Below are 15,417 nucleotides of genomic sequence, written 5' to 3'. Positions count from 1 at the left end.
TTTGTCCTTTTTTTGTCTTGTACTGTACACCAGGTGCCCCTCCCATGATAGACTGTTGATGCTTTATTCAGCCTACTGCTTATTGCAATATTCTGTTGCAACACACAAACTCAGGCACCGAGCACACACACATTCACCCAGATGCTGCTCCCACACATTACGGCAGAGTCCAGGAATGAGGAGAGACTCTGTTCTGATGGAAAAGAATGTGTGGAGCGCTGGGGAAGTTTAACAGTCAGAGCTAAGGACAGGGAGAACAGTTCTGTGTGTGTGTATAAGGTGGAGTGGTTGTAGTTAATAAGTAACAGTCACTTCAGGTTCAAAGGTTCAGTCACACTGGGAACTGGGAAACCTTTCTTCGGTGGCAGTTAAAGAAAACACTTGCTTATTTGAAGTTGTTTTATTAGTAGTTTTAGAGAATCTGAGATGGGAAAGAAGCAGGCAGGTACAGGGCCATTGTCGAGGCGTCCGGATAACTCGGCGTTTAAACAGCAGAGGTTACCCGCCTGGTCTCCATCTCTCACGGCACAGACCGTGCTGCCAACCTTCTACATCCTCTCTTTCGTGTGCTTGTTACTGGGCATATGGCTCCTCATCACAGTTGAGAACACATACGAACTGAAGGTTAGACATGCTTTTATCATCTGCCAGTTTGCAAGACAGCAGGAAGTGGAGAAATAGACCAGGAAGATGTGTTCCTTTGTGGAAACCAACTCGACGCAACACACAAATCCATCAGAGAGTGAACTTAGTGTGCTCTTATGTGTTGGTCAAGTTCTTTTGCTATTTTTACTTGTAATAGACCTAACATATGTAATCTGATACATTTAACATCTTGGTTTCGCTACTATTATATTTTTCATCAAGGCTGGTGGTCAAAAGCCAAACTGTTAAAAACCAAAGCCATTGCAACTTAAATAATTAGATTTAGTTTAATTTAAGTAGCTCTTTAAGACTCACTACAATGGACCATGAGTCATTTGTATTGTTTGTTATTAGCACTGCTTGCTAGGGAAGCCATGTGTAGAGAGACCACAATATAATCGCTTTGAGGTGAATTTTTTTTCAAAGAATCTTTATTAAAATACAAAAGATAAGAAAAAAAAAAAAGAAAATCAAACAATATATACAGTATATTTCCCTTTAATTTTCTTTTTATATCAAAATTGTTACACTGATGAAAATAGGCCTAAATTAAAACCAGTAGTTGTTTTGAGAAATCATGTTGTTTTTACACTTATTCCTGATGTGAAATATCCTGAATTATAGAATGACTCATATCTGAATTAGAATAACTGAGGGCCGCAGCTCAACATTTTACATTCATATTGTGTTTTTTTTGTTGCATAGGTGGACTACACCAATGCTGGAACATGTGAACGGTGTTTCAATTTGAGGAAGCGTGCCATCGACTACAGAACAGCCTGCATATGCACAGTCAGCTTCGTCGTTCCAAAAACCTTTCCGGTGGGTCTGACAATATACAATACCTTTCAAAAGTTTTGGGTCAAGATTTTTAAAAAATAAATTAATACTTTTATTCAGCAAAGATAAACTTACGTTTCAAAAGTGGCAATAAAGACATCTATGTTACTAAACATTTTAATTAAAAACAAAATTAGAATATTAATTTTTTTGTAACTTATTTCAAAATGTGAAACTTTCATATATATTTTACATTCATAACATGTAAAGTAAGACTCGGCAAAAGTTTTTTTTTGTTTTAAATTTGATGATTAGAGCTTACAGCTCATGAAAGTCAAAATCCAGTATCAAAGCATATTAAATGCAAAGTTGACTGGAAGGAAGAAATTGGGTAGGAAAAGGTGCACAAGCAACAGGGATGACCGCAAGCTTGAGAATACTATCAAGCAAAGCTGATTCAAACACTTGTGAGAGCTTCACAAGGAGTGGACTGAAGCTGGAGTCACTGCATCAAGAGTCACCACGCTCAGACGTCTTCAGGAAAAGGGCTACCAAGCCACTTCTGAAACAGAAACAACGTCAGAAGCATCTTACCTGGGCTACGGAGAAAAAGAACTGGACTGTTGCTCAGTGCTCCAAAGACCTCTTTTCAGATAAATTTAAATTGTGCATTTCATTTGGAAATCAAGGTCCCCGAGTCTGGTGGAAGAGTGGAGAGGCACAGAATCCAAGCTGCTTGAAGTCCAGTGTGAAGTTTCCACAGTCAGTGATGATTTGGGGTACCGTGATGTCTGCTGGTGTTGGTCCATTGTGTTTTATCAAGTCCAGAGTCAATGCAGCCGTCTACCGGGAGATTTTGGAGCACTTTATACTTCCATCTGCTGACAAGCTTTATGGAGATGCTGATTTGCTTTTCCAGCAGGACTTTAGCACCTGCCCACGGTGCCAAAACCACTTCCAAGTGGTTTGCTGACCATGATATTACTCTGCTTGATTGGCCAGCCAACATGCCTGACCTGAACCCCATATGGAATCTATGGGATATTTTCAAGAGAAAGATGAGAAACAGTCGATCCAACAATCCAGACGAGCTGAAGGCTCAATAGTGCCTCAGCAGAGCAATAGTCTGATCGCTTCCATGCCATTCCTCACTGATGCTGGAGTTTGTGCTAAAGGAGCTCTGACAAAGTATTGAGTGCATAAATGAACATACTTTAAAGAACTAGAAATTTTCTGTTTTGCAAATCCTGTTTTTTTTTGATCTTAGGAAATATTCCAATATTTTGAGATACTGGATTTTGACTTTCATGAGCTGTAAGCTCTAATAATCAAAATTAAAACAAAAAAAACTTTTGAAATGTCTTACTTTACATGTAATGAATCTAAAATATATGTGAAAGTTTCACTTTTTTAAATGTTACAAAAAAAAATGCAGTTTTTCACGATATTCTAATTTTTTTGAGATATACCTGTATCATGGTTTCCACGAAAATATTAAGCAGCACAACTGTTTTTAACATTGATAATAATGTGTCTTGAGCACCAAATCAGCACAATAGAATGATTTCTGAAGGATCATGAAACACTGAAGACTGGAGTAATGCTGCTGCAAATTCAGCTTTGTCTTTTTTTTAAATATCTTAAAATAGAAAACAGTTATTTAAAATTTTAACAATATTTCACAATATTAGATATATTTTACAAATAACTAAAAAAAAAATCTTACAGACCCCCAAATTTTGAACGGTATATTGTTTGAAAAAAAAAACTAACAAACAAAAAAACGCATAATTAACATGAGACATTGTCTGAGCAAAGCTAAATAGGCCTACAATGTCATAATATGCCAAATTGCGGCAGAAATCTGCGTAGTCCCACCGCTAAAAGCATGATTTACATAAATTCATGTAACACATTGTTTTATTATTGAATACATAAGTTCTTAAATAAGCTGTATTCTGCCCATTGTCCATTGTAGTTTTCGTATATGAACGATTTCCACCAATAATTTTCTATGGCAGGTTTGTATGCTTCCGTTTTCAGACCAATTAAAACACATCTTTTTATAAAAAGAGAAGACGTCCTAGATTAAAGTCATTAAACGCCTGTTGCCTAATTTAAACAAGACAACCTTGTGAACCTCATAATTTGTCATCAGCGTGTTTCCTTTCAACATGATGTAGTAGTTCGTCTCCCTCAGGGCGATGTATTCTTTTACTACGGTCTGAGGAACTTTCATCAGAACCTGCGGAGGTACATGGACTCCCGCGATGATGCACAGATGGTGGGGAGGAAGAACAACCTGAAGGTGCTCGACGTCTCTTTCACTCCCCTTCTGTTTGCACTCCTTTTTTCACGCTCTTTCCTCATCCCTCCTACTTACTGATTAAAATAACGTCTGTCTTTATTTGATCTCTCACTACGCTTCACATTAGCGCTGTTATCACATTCAAGATGTTGTTATTGCTCACGTAGGCACCGAGTTTATACTGCTCTCCGTTCGATTACGATGCAAACAGGAAACCCATTACCCCCTGCGGTGCCGTGGCCAACAGCATGTTCAATGGTAAGACCCATGTTACAATCATGCCAAGCCGTCCGCTTTAAGCGCTGTTTGTGCTTATATAGAGAAACCTTCAACATTTCTCACATTATCACAGTTTATTCGCTATAGTTTAGAAAATGGTCAAATATGACACGAACTCATGAGTTAAACTGTGTCAGAATAAATTCATCTTGATATTGTCAGATAACTTTGATAGAAGTAATGAATTAGGTTGAATAGCTGTCAGCTGTTAAATTTAAGTACACAATTAGATAATATTACCAATTTAGGTCGACCTGATTGCAAAGACACTATTTAAACTTATTGACACATTATTTTCCTTTTTTGATATTGTGCAGTGCTTTGACACAATTTGCATTGTAAAAAGCGCTATATAAATAAAGGTAAAGAAAGAAAGGTCAACCAGTTACCAAGCGATGCTTAATTTTGTTCAGCAGGGGGTGTAAAAAGGTCACCTTTGCAATTAAAGAAAGTACATTTAAGCAAAACATGGTTAGGTCAGATGTCTGAATAATTTTTGGTCCCAAATTATTATCTATTTTACTGGTAGTCCACTGTATGAAGAATTTTGAGTATAATGTGTTATAGTTTATTTTGCTACCCTCACTTACATCAATTAAATATAGTGTCCTGCACCCACTAGTGAAAAAAATATGTCTGAATAATTTTTGGTTTGTCTCTCTCTCTCTCTCTCTCTCTCTCTCTCTCTCTCTCTCTCTCTCTCTCTCTCTCTCTCTCTCTCTCTCTCTCTCTCTATATATATATATATATATATATTTAGACACATTAACAGTGATGTATAATCTAATGGATGGGCCAGAAATACAAGTTCCACTCTACAGGAAGGGCATCGCTTGGTACACAGACAAAAACGTCAAGTTCCGTAACCCTCCGACCAACAACACATTCACTCTACAACAAGCCTTTGAAGGTAGGCTACACACCATATGCCACACGTTTATGAGCATATGTGTCAGTTTTTCTCATTGTTGTCTCTTTGTTTGTTCTCAGGCACGACTAGGCCCTTGTATTGGCAGCGTCCGGTTTATGAGCTGGATGACACAGATTCCAACAACAATGGCTTTATAAATGACGACCTGATTGTTTGGATGAGAGAGGCGGCCTTCCCCAATTTTAAAAAGCTTTATGGGGTTCTCAATCGTGCTCAAGGGCCTTTCATTGAAGGCCTGCCTGCCGGCAACTACACCCTCTCTATAAATTACAGTATCCTTGCTTGATGGAGAACAGAATTGGTTGTAAATGGAAGGAAATTGTTCAGCAGCACTGACAGGCTTTCAGTTTGGTGACAAAACCTATTTAAACAGCTGACAAATTTACATAGTCACAATGTGACTTTTTTTGTTTAAAGGGATGGTTCCTCAGAAAATTACAATTCTGTTATCTTTAACTCACTTTTATGTAATTTTAAACCTCTATGATTTACTTTAAGAAGTCATGGCCTAATGGTTAGAGTCAGACTCGTAATCCAAGGGTTGTGGGTTCGAGTCTCAGGCAAGCAGGGATTGTAGGTGGGGGGAGTGAATGTACAGCGCTCTCTCCACCCTCAATACCGCGACTGAGGTGCCCTTGAGCAAGGCACCGAACCCCCAACTGCTCCCTGGGTGCCGCAGCATAAATAACTGCCCACTGCTGTGGTGTGTGTTCACGGTGTGTGTGTTTTCACTGCTGTGTGTGTGCACGTTGGATGGGTTAGCTGCAGAGCACGAATTCTGAGTATGGGTCACCATACTTGGCCGTATGTCACGTCACTTTCACTTTACTCTGAAGAACACTAAATGTTTTGAAGTATAAACAGTTTTGGTGACCACTGACTTATAATGCACAAAAAAAAAAACGGAGACATTTCTCAAAATATCTTCTTTACATATTGCAGAGAAAGTAAGTCACACAGGGTTGGAGCAACAAGAGTAAGTAAATGATGACAGAATTTTTATTTTTGGGTGAACTGTCTCTTTAGGAGATTGTTACATTTGTTTTAGTTTTTTTTCCCTGTTACTAAGTTTTGCCTTGACCAATAACTCCAGATTTTCCTGTCGAGCCCTTTAGAGGTCGGAAGGAGCTGGTGATCTCAATGGTGACCTGGTTTGGTGGGCAGAATTACTTCCTGCCCATAGCATACCTGGTGACTAGTGGACTGATCTTGGTGACAGCTGTCGTACTCACAACGGTGTATGTGAAAGTGGGCAAAAAGGGCAAGAACATGGAGGAATAAACCAAAAGATAGAAAAGTCCATCAGAAAACAATGACGTAATCATTGCACTTACAAGTCATTATTAGGCACACTGAAAGTAGTTAAAATGTATTAAGTTAACTTTATATCAGCTTTTCTAATTTTGAGAATAAATTGTTTACTAAAACCTATTTGATATGATTCTATAATAATATTTATTGTCTGATATACAGTGGAAAATATCGAGTGAAAATCTAGGATTCAAAATAGTGCGTGATATTTTTTTACTAAAATTATGCTTAAAATATAATTTGTAATAGAAACAAACAAACCTGTATTAAAGCAGAATATTGCAAAATAGAAACATTTTCACAAGTGGACTTTTGATACATGATGAAATGTAAAAACTGACCTGTATTTCCAGACAGGAAATGAGTAATGGATATTTATAATTTCCAGCTGTCTTGAATCATTGCACTGGGGTCTTTTCTCACATTTGACTAAGTTTGGAATAGCATACTACTTATGTATGCTGTATGCATATTGTGTATAGTATGCAAATTTACTTTCTACAAACCCATATGACTTGTGTAAAATGTGCAGCTGACAAAGGGCACGCTTGATTTGATCTAGTTACAGTGCGATGAATGAGCCAACAGCAACTGTGTACTGTTTAAAAACAATTTATTAAATAAATTATAAATAATAATAGTCAGCATAAAGTACGTCCCGCATAAATGCAGGAAAGGAGTGTACTAAATAATGTGTCCTGACTGCCAGCAGGGGGCGTCTTGGACAATTTACGAAATCTTGATCTGTGAACACGCCATTACAAACCACCCGTGTTTAATGAACTCTGCATTTATTTGTGATATACACACAACAGTGCGTGGTAATTTTTCATTTAAAAGTTGCAGAACAATATACTAGTTTACACACTTGGCTTATGTATTTGTTATGCACAAAATAGTTTACAAAGTGACTCTTTTGTCAGTATGTCAGTTTGGTATAATGCAGTGTCAATCAAGCGCTAGAATACTACTTGCAGGACATTTGAGGACTTTTGTCAGTCTAAATTGTTTATGATGGTTTAATAATTGTTAATGATACATTTATTTAGTAGATGACATATCAAAGTGTGCCGTGTTTTCTAATTCTTTCATAATTATTACACGTATTATATCCATATTTTAATTGAGGGACTACATGGAATTTGTACTTTAAACGTTTTTTGTCACTGCAAAACTATCTGAATTAACTTCAATATAGTTGACATTTTAAAATGAAATTTTGATGTTGAAAAAAAAAATACATTTTGAAGCTCAAATCTGTTAATTTGCTTTGGGATTTCAGCTGCTTGGGTCACATTAATAGATGTGTGCTTATATTTTGATATATTAATGTGAATAGTAAAGGAGTAAAAATAAGAAATAGCACTGCTGAATACATTTGAAGTCTAGGATACAAAGCTGCAGCTGCCTGATTTTTGTAATTACATTTTATTTTTTAATAAAACTCAATTTGACATCTTAAAATTGTTTTTCTACAATCAATCTACAGTACCAATCATTATTTAGAGATAGATGTACAGTGAACGGCAGACACACATGAACACACACACAGGCTTGTGGATACAGTGCACATAAACACATTACATAGAACTCTGATAAGATTTCAAGAACTACAAGCAGACATGCACATACACAACTGAATCTGGTACACTTTTAAACACACAAAGACACTGAAACATACAGGCATATCCATAGCACCACCACTGTGGACATTGCTTTAAGCCATTAAACTAATGCAAGTACCGAAATATGACTTCTGTTGTAGTAAATGACAAACATAACAGTGTACTATTTTGACTTTGAACATGCAACATCCTGGTATCCAAAATCCATAGCGTGAGGCAATGTTTGGTCTGATAACATTAAATCAAATGGATAATATGCTTGGATTGATTATCCATCAGGTTGTTTGGTCTTCAAGTCAACAATAATAATAAAAAAAAAAAAGATATATAAAAGACAACTTGGCACAGAGTGAATCCTGTTATAGGCAAGAATGTCGGCATCCTGTGTTTTGCTCTTTAACCTTTGACCGCTAAAGGGTCACATTTGGTAAAGTATCCATTAGGACAGTGTAACTATGGAAGCAGTGCATGCTTGGTAGCTTAAACTCAACCTGTAAGTGGTTTGGGAGTATTAACACAAGACACATCAGCAGGAAAAATAAAATGGATTTTTTGCATGGCACAGGTTTTGACGTGCATGACTAATAATATATTTGGCATGAATGTCTATGTGCAGTCATGCACGGAGGACTTTTCCATGGAAATTGAAAATGCAGCACCAGCACCATTGCTGTACCATTATTTTAAAGAAAGGCCTTGCTAGTTCCTGTGCTGAATAAATGTGTCAGTCCGTCCTACTTACATTTATCCAGACTTAACTGAACAATGCACACAAACATCATTTGTTCCAAAACCTTGTGAGCTACCTAGCAAGACAGCATTTTAAGGCATCAAATGTTCTCCCCCCAAAAGCAGACTGCATTGCAATGAATTCAGTGAAAAAATTAATCCAATGAATTCAGTGAAAAAATTAATCCAAGTGGAGACAAATACTTTGATGATTATAAATAACCACGTCATTCAATAATGAAAACTATAGTCTAACTAGTTAAATATACGTTAAAACTGACTGTTTTGCCCAATATTTCTGTAAAATGTATTTTTGTGCTTAGGTGCTGAGGTGTTATCTTAGCAACATGCTAACCATTAGCTAGTAACATGCTAGCTGGATAAGACTATAAGACTTTTCAAATCAAAACAGATTTTAAACACAGCATCATACATTTGCTAACTTTCGTTACAGAGGAAAAACTTGGCATCCTTGGCAGTCTGTGGTCGTCATACATTATGATTTTATGTGAAATTAGTCACCTCAAATCTGCAGACTGACTCTGACTTTCAGCAACTAGCACAGATTTGTCCAGACTATAAATTGGGGCAAGACAAAAGTTTTGTATTCAAGCTTTAAGTCAGTCACTAATGATACGGTGCATCGATGCAACCCAGGAAAACAAGTTATATATATATTTTTATATATCTATAAGATATAGCCTACTAGAAAACTTGTTTGACTGTTATAAAAATACATCAAACTGTATTTTTTATGCTTTTTTCCCAGTACAAGTACATTGGTTCAGTACCTAATTTAGAATTTAGAACACTAGATTTGCACAGACGACTGACAGACTTTCTTGACTGTTGTCATGGTTTATATCATTGCACAAGCCAATCAGATGACTGATGAAGATGAAGATACAGAATTTGCAATTTTCAGAGTTCTATTATTGTATTTTGGCTGCATTTGAGAGTTGAATAAAAAACTAAATAAAATGGGCACATAATATTGTACTATTTATAGATCAATCACAGGCCCCTGAATCTAAATTGTAACCAGATCGAAAACATTGAATCTCTGGTTAAGAAAACCAATTTCAGATGTGCACCCATATATGCTGTTAGTATGCTGCATTGTTAAGGGCCTTAAGGCAGCTGTCTATGTAGGCAGTATAGATAGCAAGTTAACTCACCAGGTTTTGGAACAGAACTATAGAAACTAGCACAGGCTTGTGTTGCTATGTCACAAAGAAGGCACCTATGTAACAGCAGAATACAATACAACAGTGCAAAATGACAGTGAATCACAGTGTTATGAGAGTGTTTGTCTATTCATTTGAAATGCAATCATTTGTTAGTCTGCGTGAGGGCGGTTTTGTTGAAAATATCTTTGCCTAAAGGGAAAAATGTGCCTTACAACGAGGAATCGAGACGAATACATCTTCGCTCTCAGAAAAATGCACAGATATCTAAGGACTCACAGTTTGATAGCAGAGCACAGTCACATATATGCACTCGTACACACACATCTAGACGTATGAACACACAAAACCCCCACAAAACACAGTAGTGTAATGAGATCTCTTCTGTTCTCTCTCTCCTGACATTCCTGTGTGTTATTTCAGTGATAGGACTTGCGCGGCATACAATTTGAGACGGCACATTCTGATCTGATCTGCAGATTTCTGGGAAAGGTAGTGTTCAGCCGTGGGCTTCCAAAAGGGTGGTCAGGTCAGTCGATTGGTCAGTCTTTTTTCTGACACGGTGCATTGTGGGTATTCTGTGGCACTTGGTACAACTGTCCCTCTGTGGGTGTGGCTTGATCAGATGTGCTCTTGGGTGTGTCATAGGCTGAGCTTGCTGATTGGCTGCTGTCTGTCCGAGCCACTAAACCACGCCCCCTGAATGGTAGAGTGCCTCCTGATAGGTGGTTAGCCCTGTCGATCATGATTGGGGTGGCATATTCAGTGCCAGACGCAGGAAGGGGCTCAGCGTAAGCATGGTAATGTTCAGGGGGAATAGGAGCATCATACTCCGGGGCATCGGCTTCTTCGGGCTTAAACGTTGACCTTTGTCCAAGTGAGGCCATTGTGCCAGTGGCAAGTGGTTGGGCGTATTCTACGCAGATAGGAAAGGCAGAAAATAGATTATTCAAGTGTTTGTTGGAGAACATAAAACTAATTTGAACAGTTTGTTTGTATGAGTACCTGCAGGCTCCACCCGGGGTCTCTGGTGGTCCACTCTTGCCGTGGAACTGTAACGAACACAGTCTTCTCCATCCAACTTAGAGGGCAGCAACTGTTTCATACTCTTCCACCACACTAAAGCACACATTCACGTACATTTAATAATTAATGGAGGAGGAAATGCAAACGAGTAAACAACTGACAGACAGACACACCTGTGCTCTCCCAGTGTGGAAGGTCATAAGTCACCTCTGGGCTTTTTCTGTAGGTTTGAATACAGATGGTGAACATAATTTATTATCTCAAATGGCTTGTCCTTTAAGCCTATTTGCATTAAAGGTCTTTGCACACTGAGTTCGAAATTCTCATCTGAAATTTTTGCACGTTAAAAAATAAATATGACGTCACGTTGTTTCTATCGTATTTACACACTGCCTCCAAAACTTTGGTCTGTAATAAAAAAAATAAATCGGACCAGGTTCGATTTTCTGCGTTTTTGCATCTGTAGCAAGCATTTTAATAGGAAAGGATGACGAATACGAAAAAAAAAAACAACGAAGAAACGCATACAAAAATTAGTGTGCAAGGACCTTTAGTTAAAATTTCCATGAATAACATGGTTTTAATATTAGGCTAAAATACAGTAGTCAACATTTGAAGTGGATCAAAACCTTTCATCAAAGTTGTTGTAAAACCAAAACAATACCTGTTCTTGTCTTAGGACAACTTTGATAAACTTTTTTGATCCACTTCTAATGTTGACTACTGTATTATAGCATAATGATCTATTGGTGATTTTTTCAACTATTTGGCTCAAATAAATTTGTTGAGATATCAAAATGTTTTTACTGACCTGTTCTTCCACAGCCACGAGCACACCATGACTAATACAGGCGTTGTCAGAACAACCACCAATACTGGAACCAACACTGCCACCAGCGCCACCTCTGTTACATTTACACAGCACATTAATAACATTAATCTAAAGTCAATTAATACTGTTTTGTCTAAATAAATAAAAAAATTAAACACTAAATTTAAAATGCTGCAAATAATACTAATAATAAATGCTGTATTCAGTACTAAACAGTAATGAAAGATGGATTAAGCTAAATCAAATTTGGCTATTTCACCCAATTTTTGCATGTGATTTGTATTTTTTAATAATTGTTAACTTAGCAACATGCTAAAATGAGAATCAACTGGAATCAACAGGAAATCCTAAATGAGTGCACTTCATATGAGAATCAAATGAAAAGAGAGTTTGCTGCCTACATAAAACATCTTAAAATAAGTCATTTATGAGGTTGCATTTCACAAAGAATGCTGTCTGAGGGGCTGTTCACACAGAATATGATTTTGCCTTCCAGCGTGCTGCTTTTTCATTGTTTTTTTATGTAAACGTGCTAGACAGAAGTGCTTGACCATTGCATTCACTGCCTGCTTATGACAGGATTCTAATAACCCGGTGGTCTAGTTTAACTTAAAAAAATAAATAAAAAAATCTCTAGGCCATGAGATATTTGTCATTCCATTGCTCTGCATTTTTAAACAAAAAAGTGCAATCTGTGTGACTGAAAGCCCCTAAGAAAGTAGATGCCTACATAGCAAGGCAGCTCACTAAGGTTTATAACAAAGCTCATATGCTAAATAACTGAATGAAGTATATCCTTACCATCATGAGAGTGTGGAGGCATGGTAGTGTTTCGGATGTTGGGTGTGTGTGTCGTCCTCTCCTGTAGGGGGGGCACTGTGCTTTTTCTGCGAGGGGGAGGAGGGGCTGGATGGAAGATTCTTGGCCTTGCTGACCAACAGAAAGAGATCCAATCATGTTTAGTATGGCTAATTGGATGAATCGGAGTCCGATTTCTCTGATTAGTCTCACCCGCATGAGGTTGGCAGCCCAGCAGCTCCATTTTAAGGGCGATCCTCTGGTGCCACTGCAAGGGACATATTCGGATGAAGCGCGCTTCAATTGGTGGAATAAAGTTGTTCCGCACTTCCTGGAGATAGTTGGTGTTGCCTTGGAAAATCTGTTACAGAGACACAAGGACACATTGCCTTTGCAACAAAGAACATTTGGCCTCAGACCAAGGTCCATCTTATTTACGCCTAATCAATGCGCTTCTCGTTAAGTTCCCTGACAGTCGATGGACATTCATTATTAATGACCACAGAGTGCACTTTAATTTCAGGCTCCTTAAACCTCAGGAATGGAAAACCCTTTTTCCTGGAAATATACAAACAATGATGTCATTCTGCAGCAGATCCAATACCACCGCCAAATACCCACCAAACACAAAGGAACAGACAACAAAACATATGCTCTGCTTCAAAACCCACAGAGCTGGATATGCTAGTCAATGTATGGTGCCTTTCAAGATGTCTTGTTTTGGCCTAATTCAATTGTATTAAATAAAATTGTATAAAATTGCATAGAAAATAAATGCATGAAATGAAATTGTATAAAATAAAATAAAAAATAAAATAAAAGATGGCAGATAGGGCAAAATAAATTGTAAACCTAGATTTCATTTTATACTTGAAATAAATTGGAAAATCAAATTTAATCCAAACTTTTACCCAATATTTGTATTTTTAGGTACTATGTTTTAGCATCAGGCTAACATCAAACATCATCTTTTGAAATTATTATTATTTTGAAATGTTGCTTCCAATGTAGAGCATTCCAAATCAGTCATTTCTAAAGTTAATGTTGGTTAGAATGCTGTCTTAAAAGAGTTAAGCTAACACAGTACAAACAATCCTCCATACCTTATTTTTATCGGATCCAACTTCTTGATAGGGTTTCCATTGCTGTCCGTAATGGCTATATAACACCTCATAGGCTGAAACATAAAACTGATATTCTTGGAGGGTGGAGCCAGTGGTGGTAATACCTGAGAAGCAGAGTCGAATGATTGACCAATCAAGATACAGACGCAAACACACCGATCCTTCTTTCTCTCTCTCACACACAAACTCTACCTGTTATTCTTTTCTCCTTCTTTAAGTCCACTTGAATCCATTCTTTTGTGTCGCTGTTGGCTGCTGCCCACGGACGTCCTGGTGTTTTGAGGCGAGCCCCTGTGGGGCCCCAGACAGTGGGCTCCTTTCCGTGACCGCCCCATTCCCACTCTGAGGAGGCTGTGATCTGAGAGTCACTGACCACCCCCGACTCCAAACCCAAAGTGCCATAGCAACCTTGAAAGAGAGAAAATGAAAGCTTCTATTATTAGATAATCAAGGTGTTGGATATTTCTGTAGAACTGACAGCAATAAAGAACAAGCGTCTTTATTAAATCTTCAAGTTATTTTAACTGATTTTTTTTGTACTTCGGACAAAAAAAATCATTCTATAATACATTTTATAATTTATAATTTTATAATACACAACAGACAAGTGTGAAACATTACTGATTCACTCACCACTAGTCTTGAAAGTAAAGAGGCTTGGGGAGAGATTTCCACTGTAAGAGGGAGAGAGAGATGCAGAGCTATCATTCTGTCTATCAATCAATCAGTTTATTACACAGAAGGATACAAAAAAAAAAACTTAACCAAAGAGCGGAATCAAATCTAACTAAATTTGCATTTCCAGAAAGAAATACCAGTGCTTGCAAGGCAGCAAAATGCTGTAATATATCTGTTTCTGTTTAGTTTCCTTTTTGTCCATATTTGGTTCTTCCTGTTGTAGTTCATGACCCAGTTTTGTTAATTAGTTATATTCATCACCTGTGTTCTATTAATTACCTTGTTCCCTCGTTTGTTCCACTCCCTTTATAAGTCCTCAGTTCTCCCTCTGTGTTTGTCGGATCTTAATGTTGTAAATGGCTATTAGTGGTTGATGCCAATAAATATACGTTTTCATTATTCGTCGTTGTGAGCGCCTTTCTACAACCACCGACCGTGACAGAAGATCCGACCTAGACAGAAAACCAGACGAACGCCGGTGACCACCGAAATTATGACTCCGGCCGAAGTCGCGCTGTGCAGGTTACGGCAGGGCGGCCTGAGGTTGGCGCGATATGTGGAGGTTTTCCTCGAGCTCGCCAACCAGGTGAGCTGGCACGACGCAGCTCTGGGTGCGCGTTTCCTGCTGGGGTTGGATGACGAGGTAATACGTTGCGATCTTCCAAGAGGTGATTTTTCCCTGATCGAGCTCATTAACTTAATCTTCTTCCTCAATGGACTCGACGAAGAAGTCGAGGAGATTCCCCAAACTCGTCATTCTGCTCCAGCAGGAACGCACAGCGTCTCCCCAGCTCATTCCTCGCCGGGGTCCTCCACATACCTCGCCAACGGCTCTTCCCGCCTGCCCAACCCTATAGTTTCGTCATCCGTGGCGAAGAGGATCCCGCCGTACTCGGCGATGAATGTTCCGCCCGCGGCGAGGAGGATTCCGCCGCAAGGGGCGATGAACGTTGCGCCGTCCGCGGCGAAGAGGATCCCCGCCGTACACGGCGATGAATGTTCCGCCCGCGGCGAGGAGGAAGCCGCCGAAAAGGGCGATGAACGTTGCGCCAGCTGCGGTGAAGAGGGTTCCGCCGCCTACGCCTCAGGTTAAGGACAGGGGGCTATTGGATGAGGCTCTTCCCCCGGAATTCTCGGCTCCCATGCTCAAGCCAGAAACTACTC

At 38.5% G+C, this 15,417-nt stretch overlaps 2 protein-coding genes across 2 annotated transcripts in view; one reads left to right on the top strand and one right to left on the bottom strand.

The window, feature by feature from the left end:
* Positions 1-336: 336 nt before the first annotated feature.
* On the top strand, positions 337-7,713 carry LOC306877307 (cell cycle control protein 50C-like). The gene is made up of 7 exons (XM_079429006.1): positions 337-624; positions 1,351-1,467; positions 3,626-3,733; positions 3,901-3,991; positions 4,773-4,922; positions 5,003-5,215; positions 6,037-7,713. Exons 1-7 carry the CDS (start codon positions 427-429, stop codon positions 6,222-6,224), a joined length of 1,065 nt encoding a protein of 354 aa, XP_079285132.1. The 5' UTR covers positions 337-426; the 3' UTR covers positions 6,225-7,713.
* Positions 7,714-9,907: 2,194 nt separating this feature from the next.
* LOC306876916 (discoidin, CUB and LCCL domain-containing protein 2-like) overlaps positions 9,908-15,417 on the bottom strand; it is a 30,825-nt gene continuing 25,315 nt past the window's right edge. The window contains exons 7-15 of the mRNA XM_079428368.1: positions 14,209-14,249; positions 13,768-13,983; positions 13,555-13,679; positions 12,665-12,812; positions 12,455-12,583; positions 11,633-11,726; positions 10,995-11,041; positions 10,801-10,914; positions 9,908-10,711 (exon numbers count right to left, since the gene is read on the bottom strand). Of these exons, the coding sequence (XP_079284494.1) occupies positions 10,338-10,711; positions 10,801-10,914; positions 10,995-11,041; positions 11,633-11,726; positions 12,455-12,583; positions 12,665-12,812; positions 13,555-13,679; positions 13,768-13,983; positions 14,209-14,249 (1,288 nt within the window). The 3' untranslated portion in view covers positions 9,908-10,337. The remainder of the gene's footprint in view (positions 10,712-10,800; positions 10,915-10,994; positions 11,042-11,632; positions 11,727-12,454; positions 12,584-12,664; positions 12,813-13,554; positions 13,680-13,767; positions 13,984-14,208; positions 14,250-15,417) is intronic.

This window comes from Barbus barbus (genome assembly GCF_936440315.1).
Source record: "Barbus barbus genome assembly, chromosome: 11".
NCBI classification, from domain to species: domain Eukaryota; kingdom Metazoa; phylum Chordata; class Actinopteri; order Cypriniformes; family Cyprinidae; genus Barbus; species Barbus barbus.
Note: the sequence above shows the minus strand (reverse complement) of the source record. Positions and strands in the feature narration are given on the sequence as shown.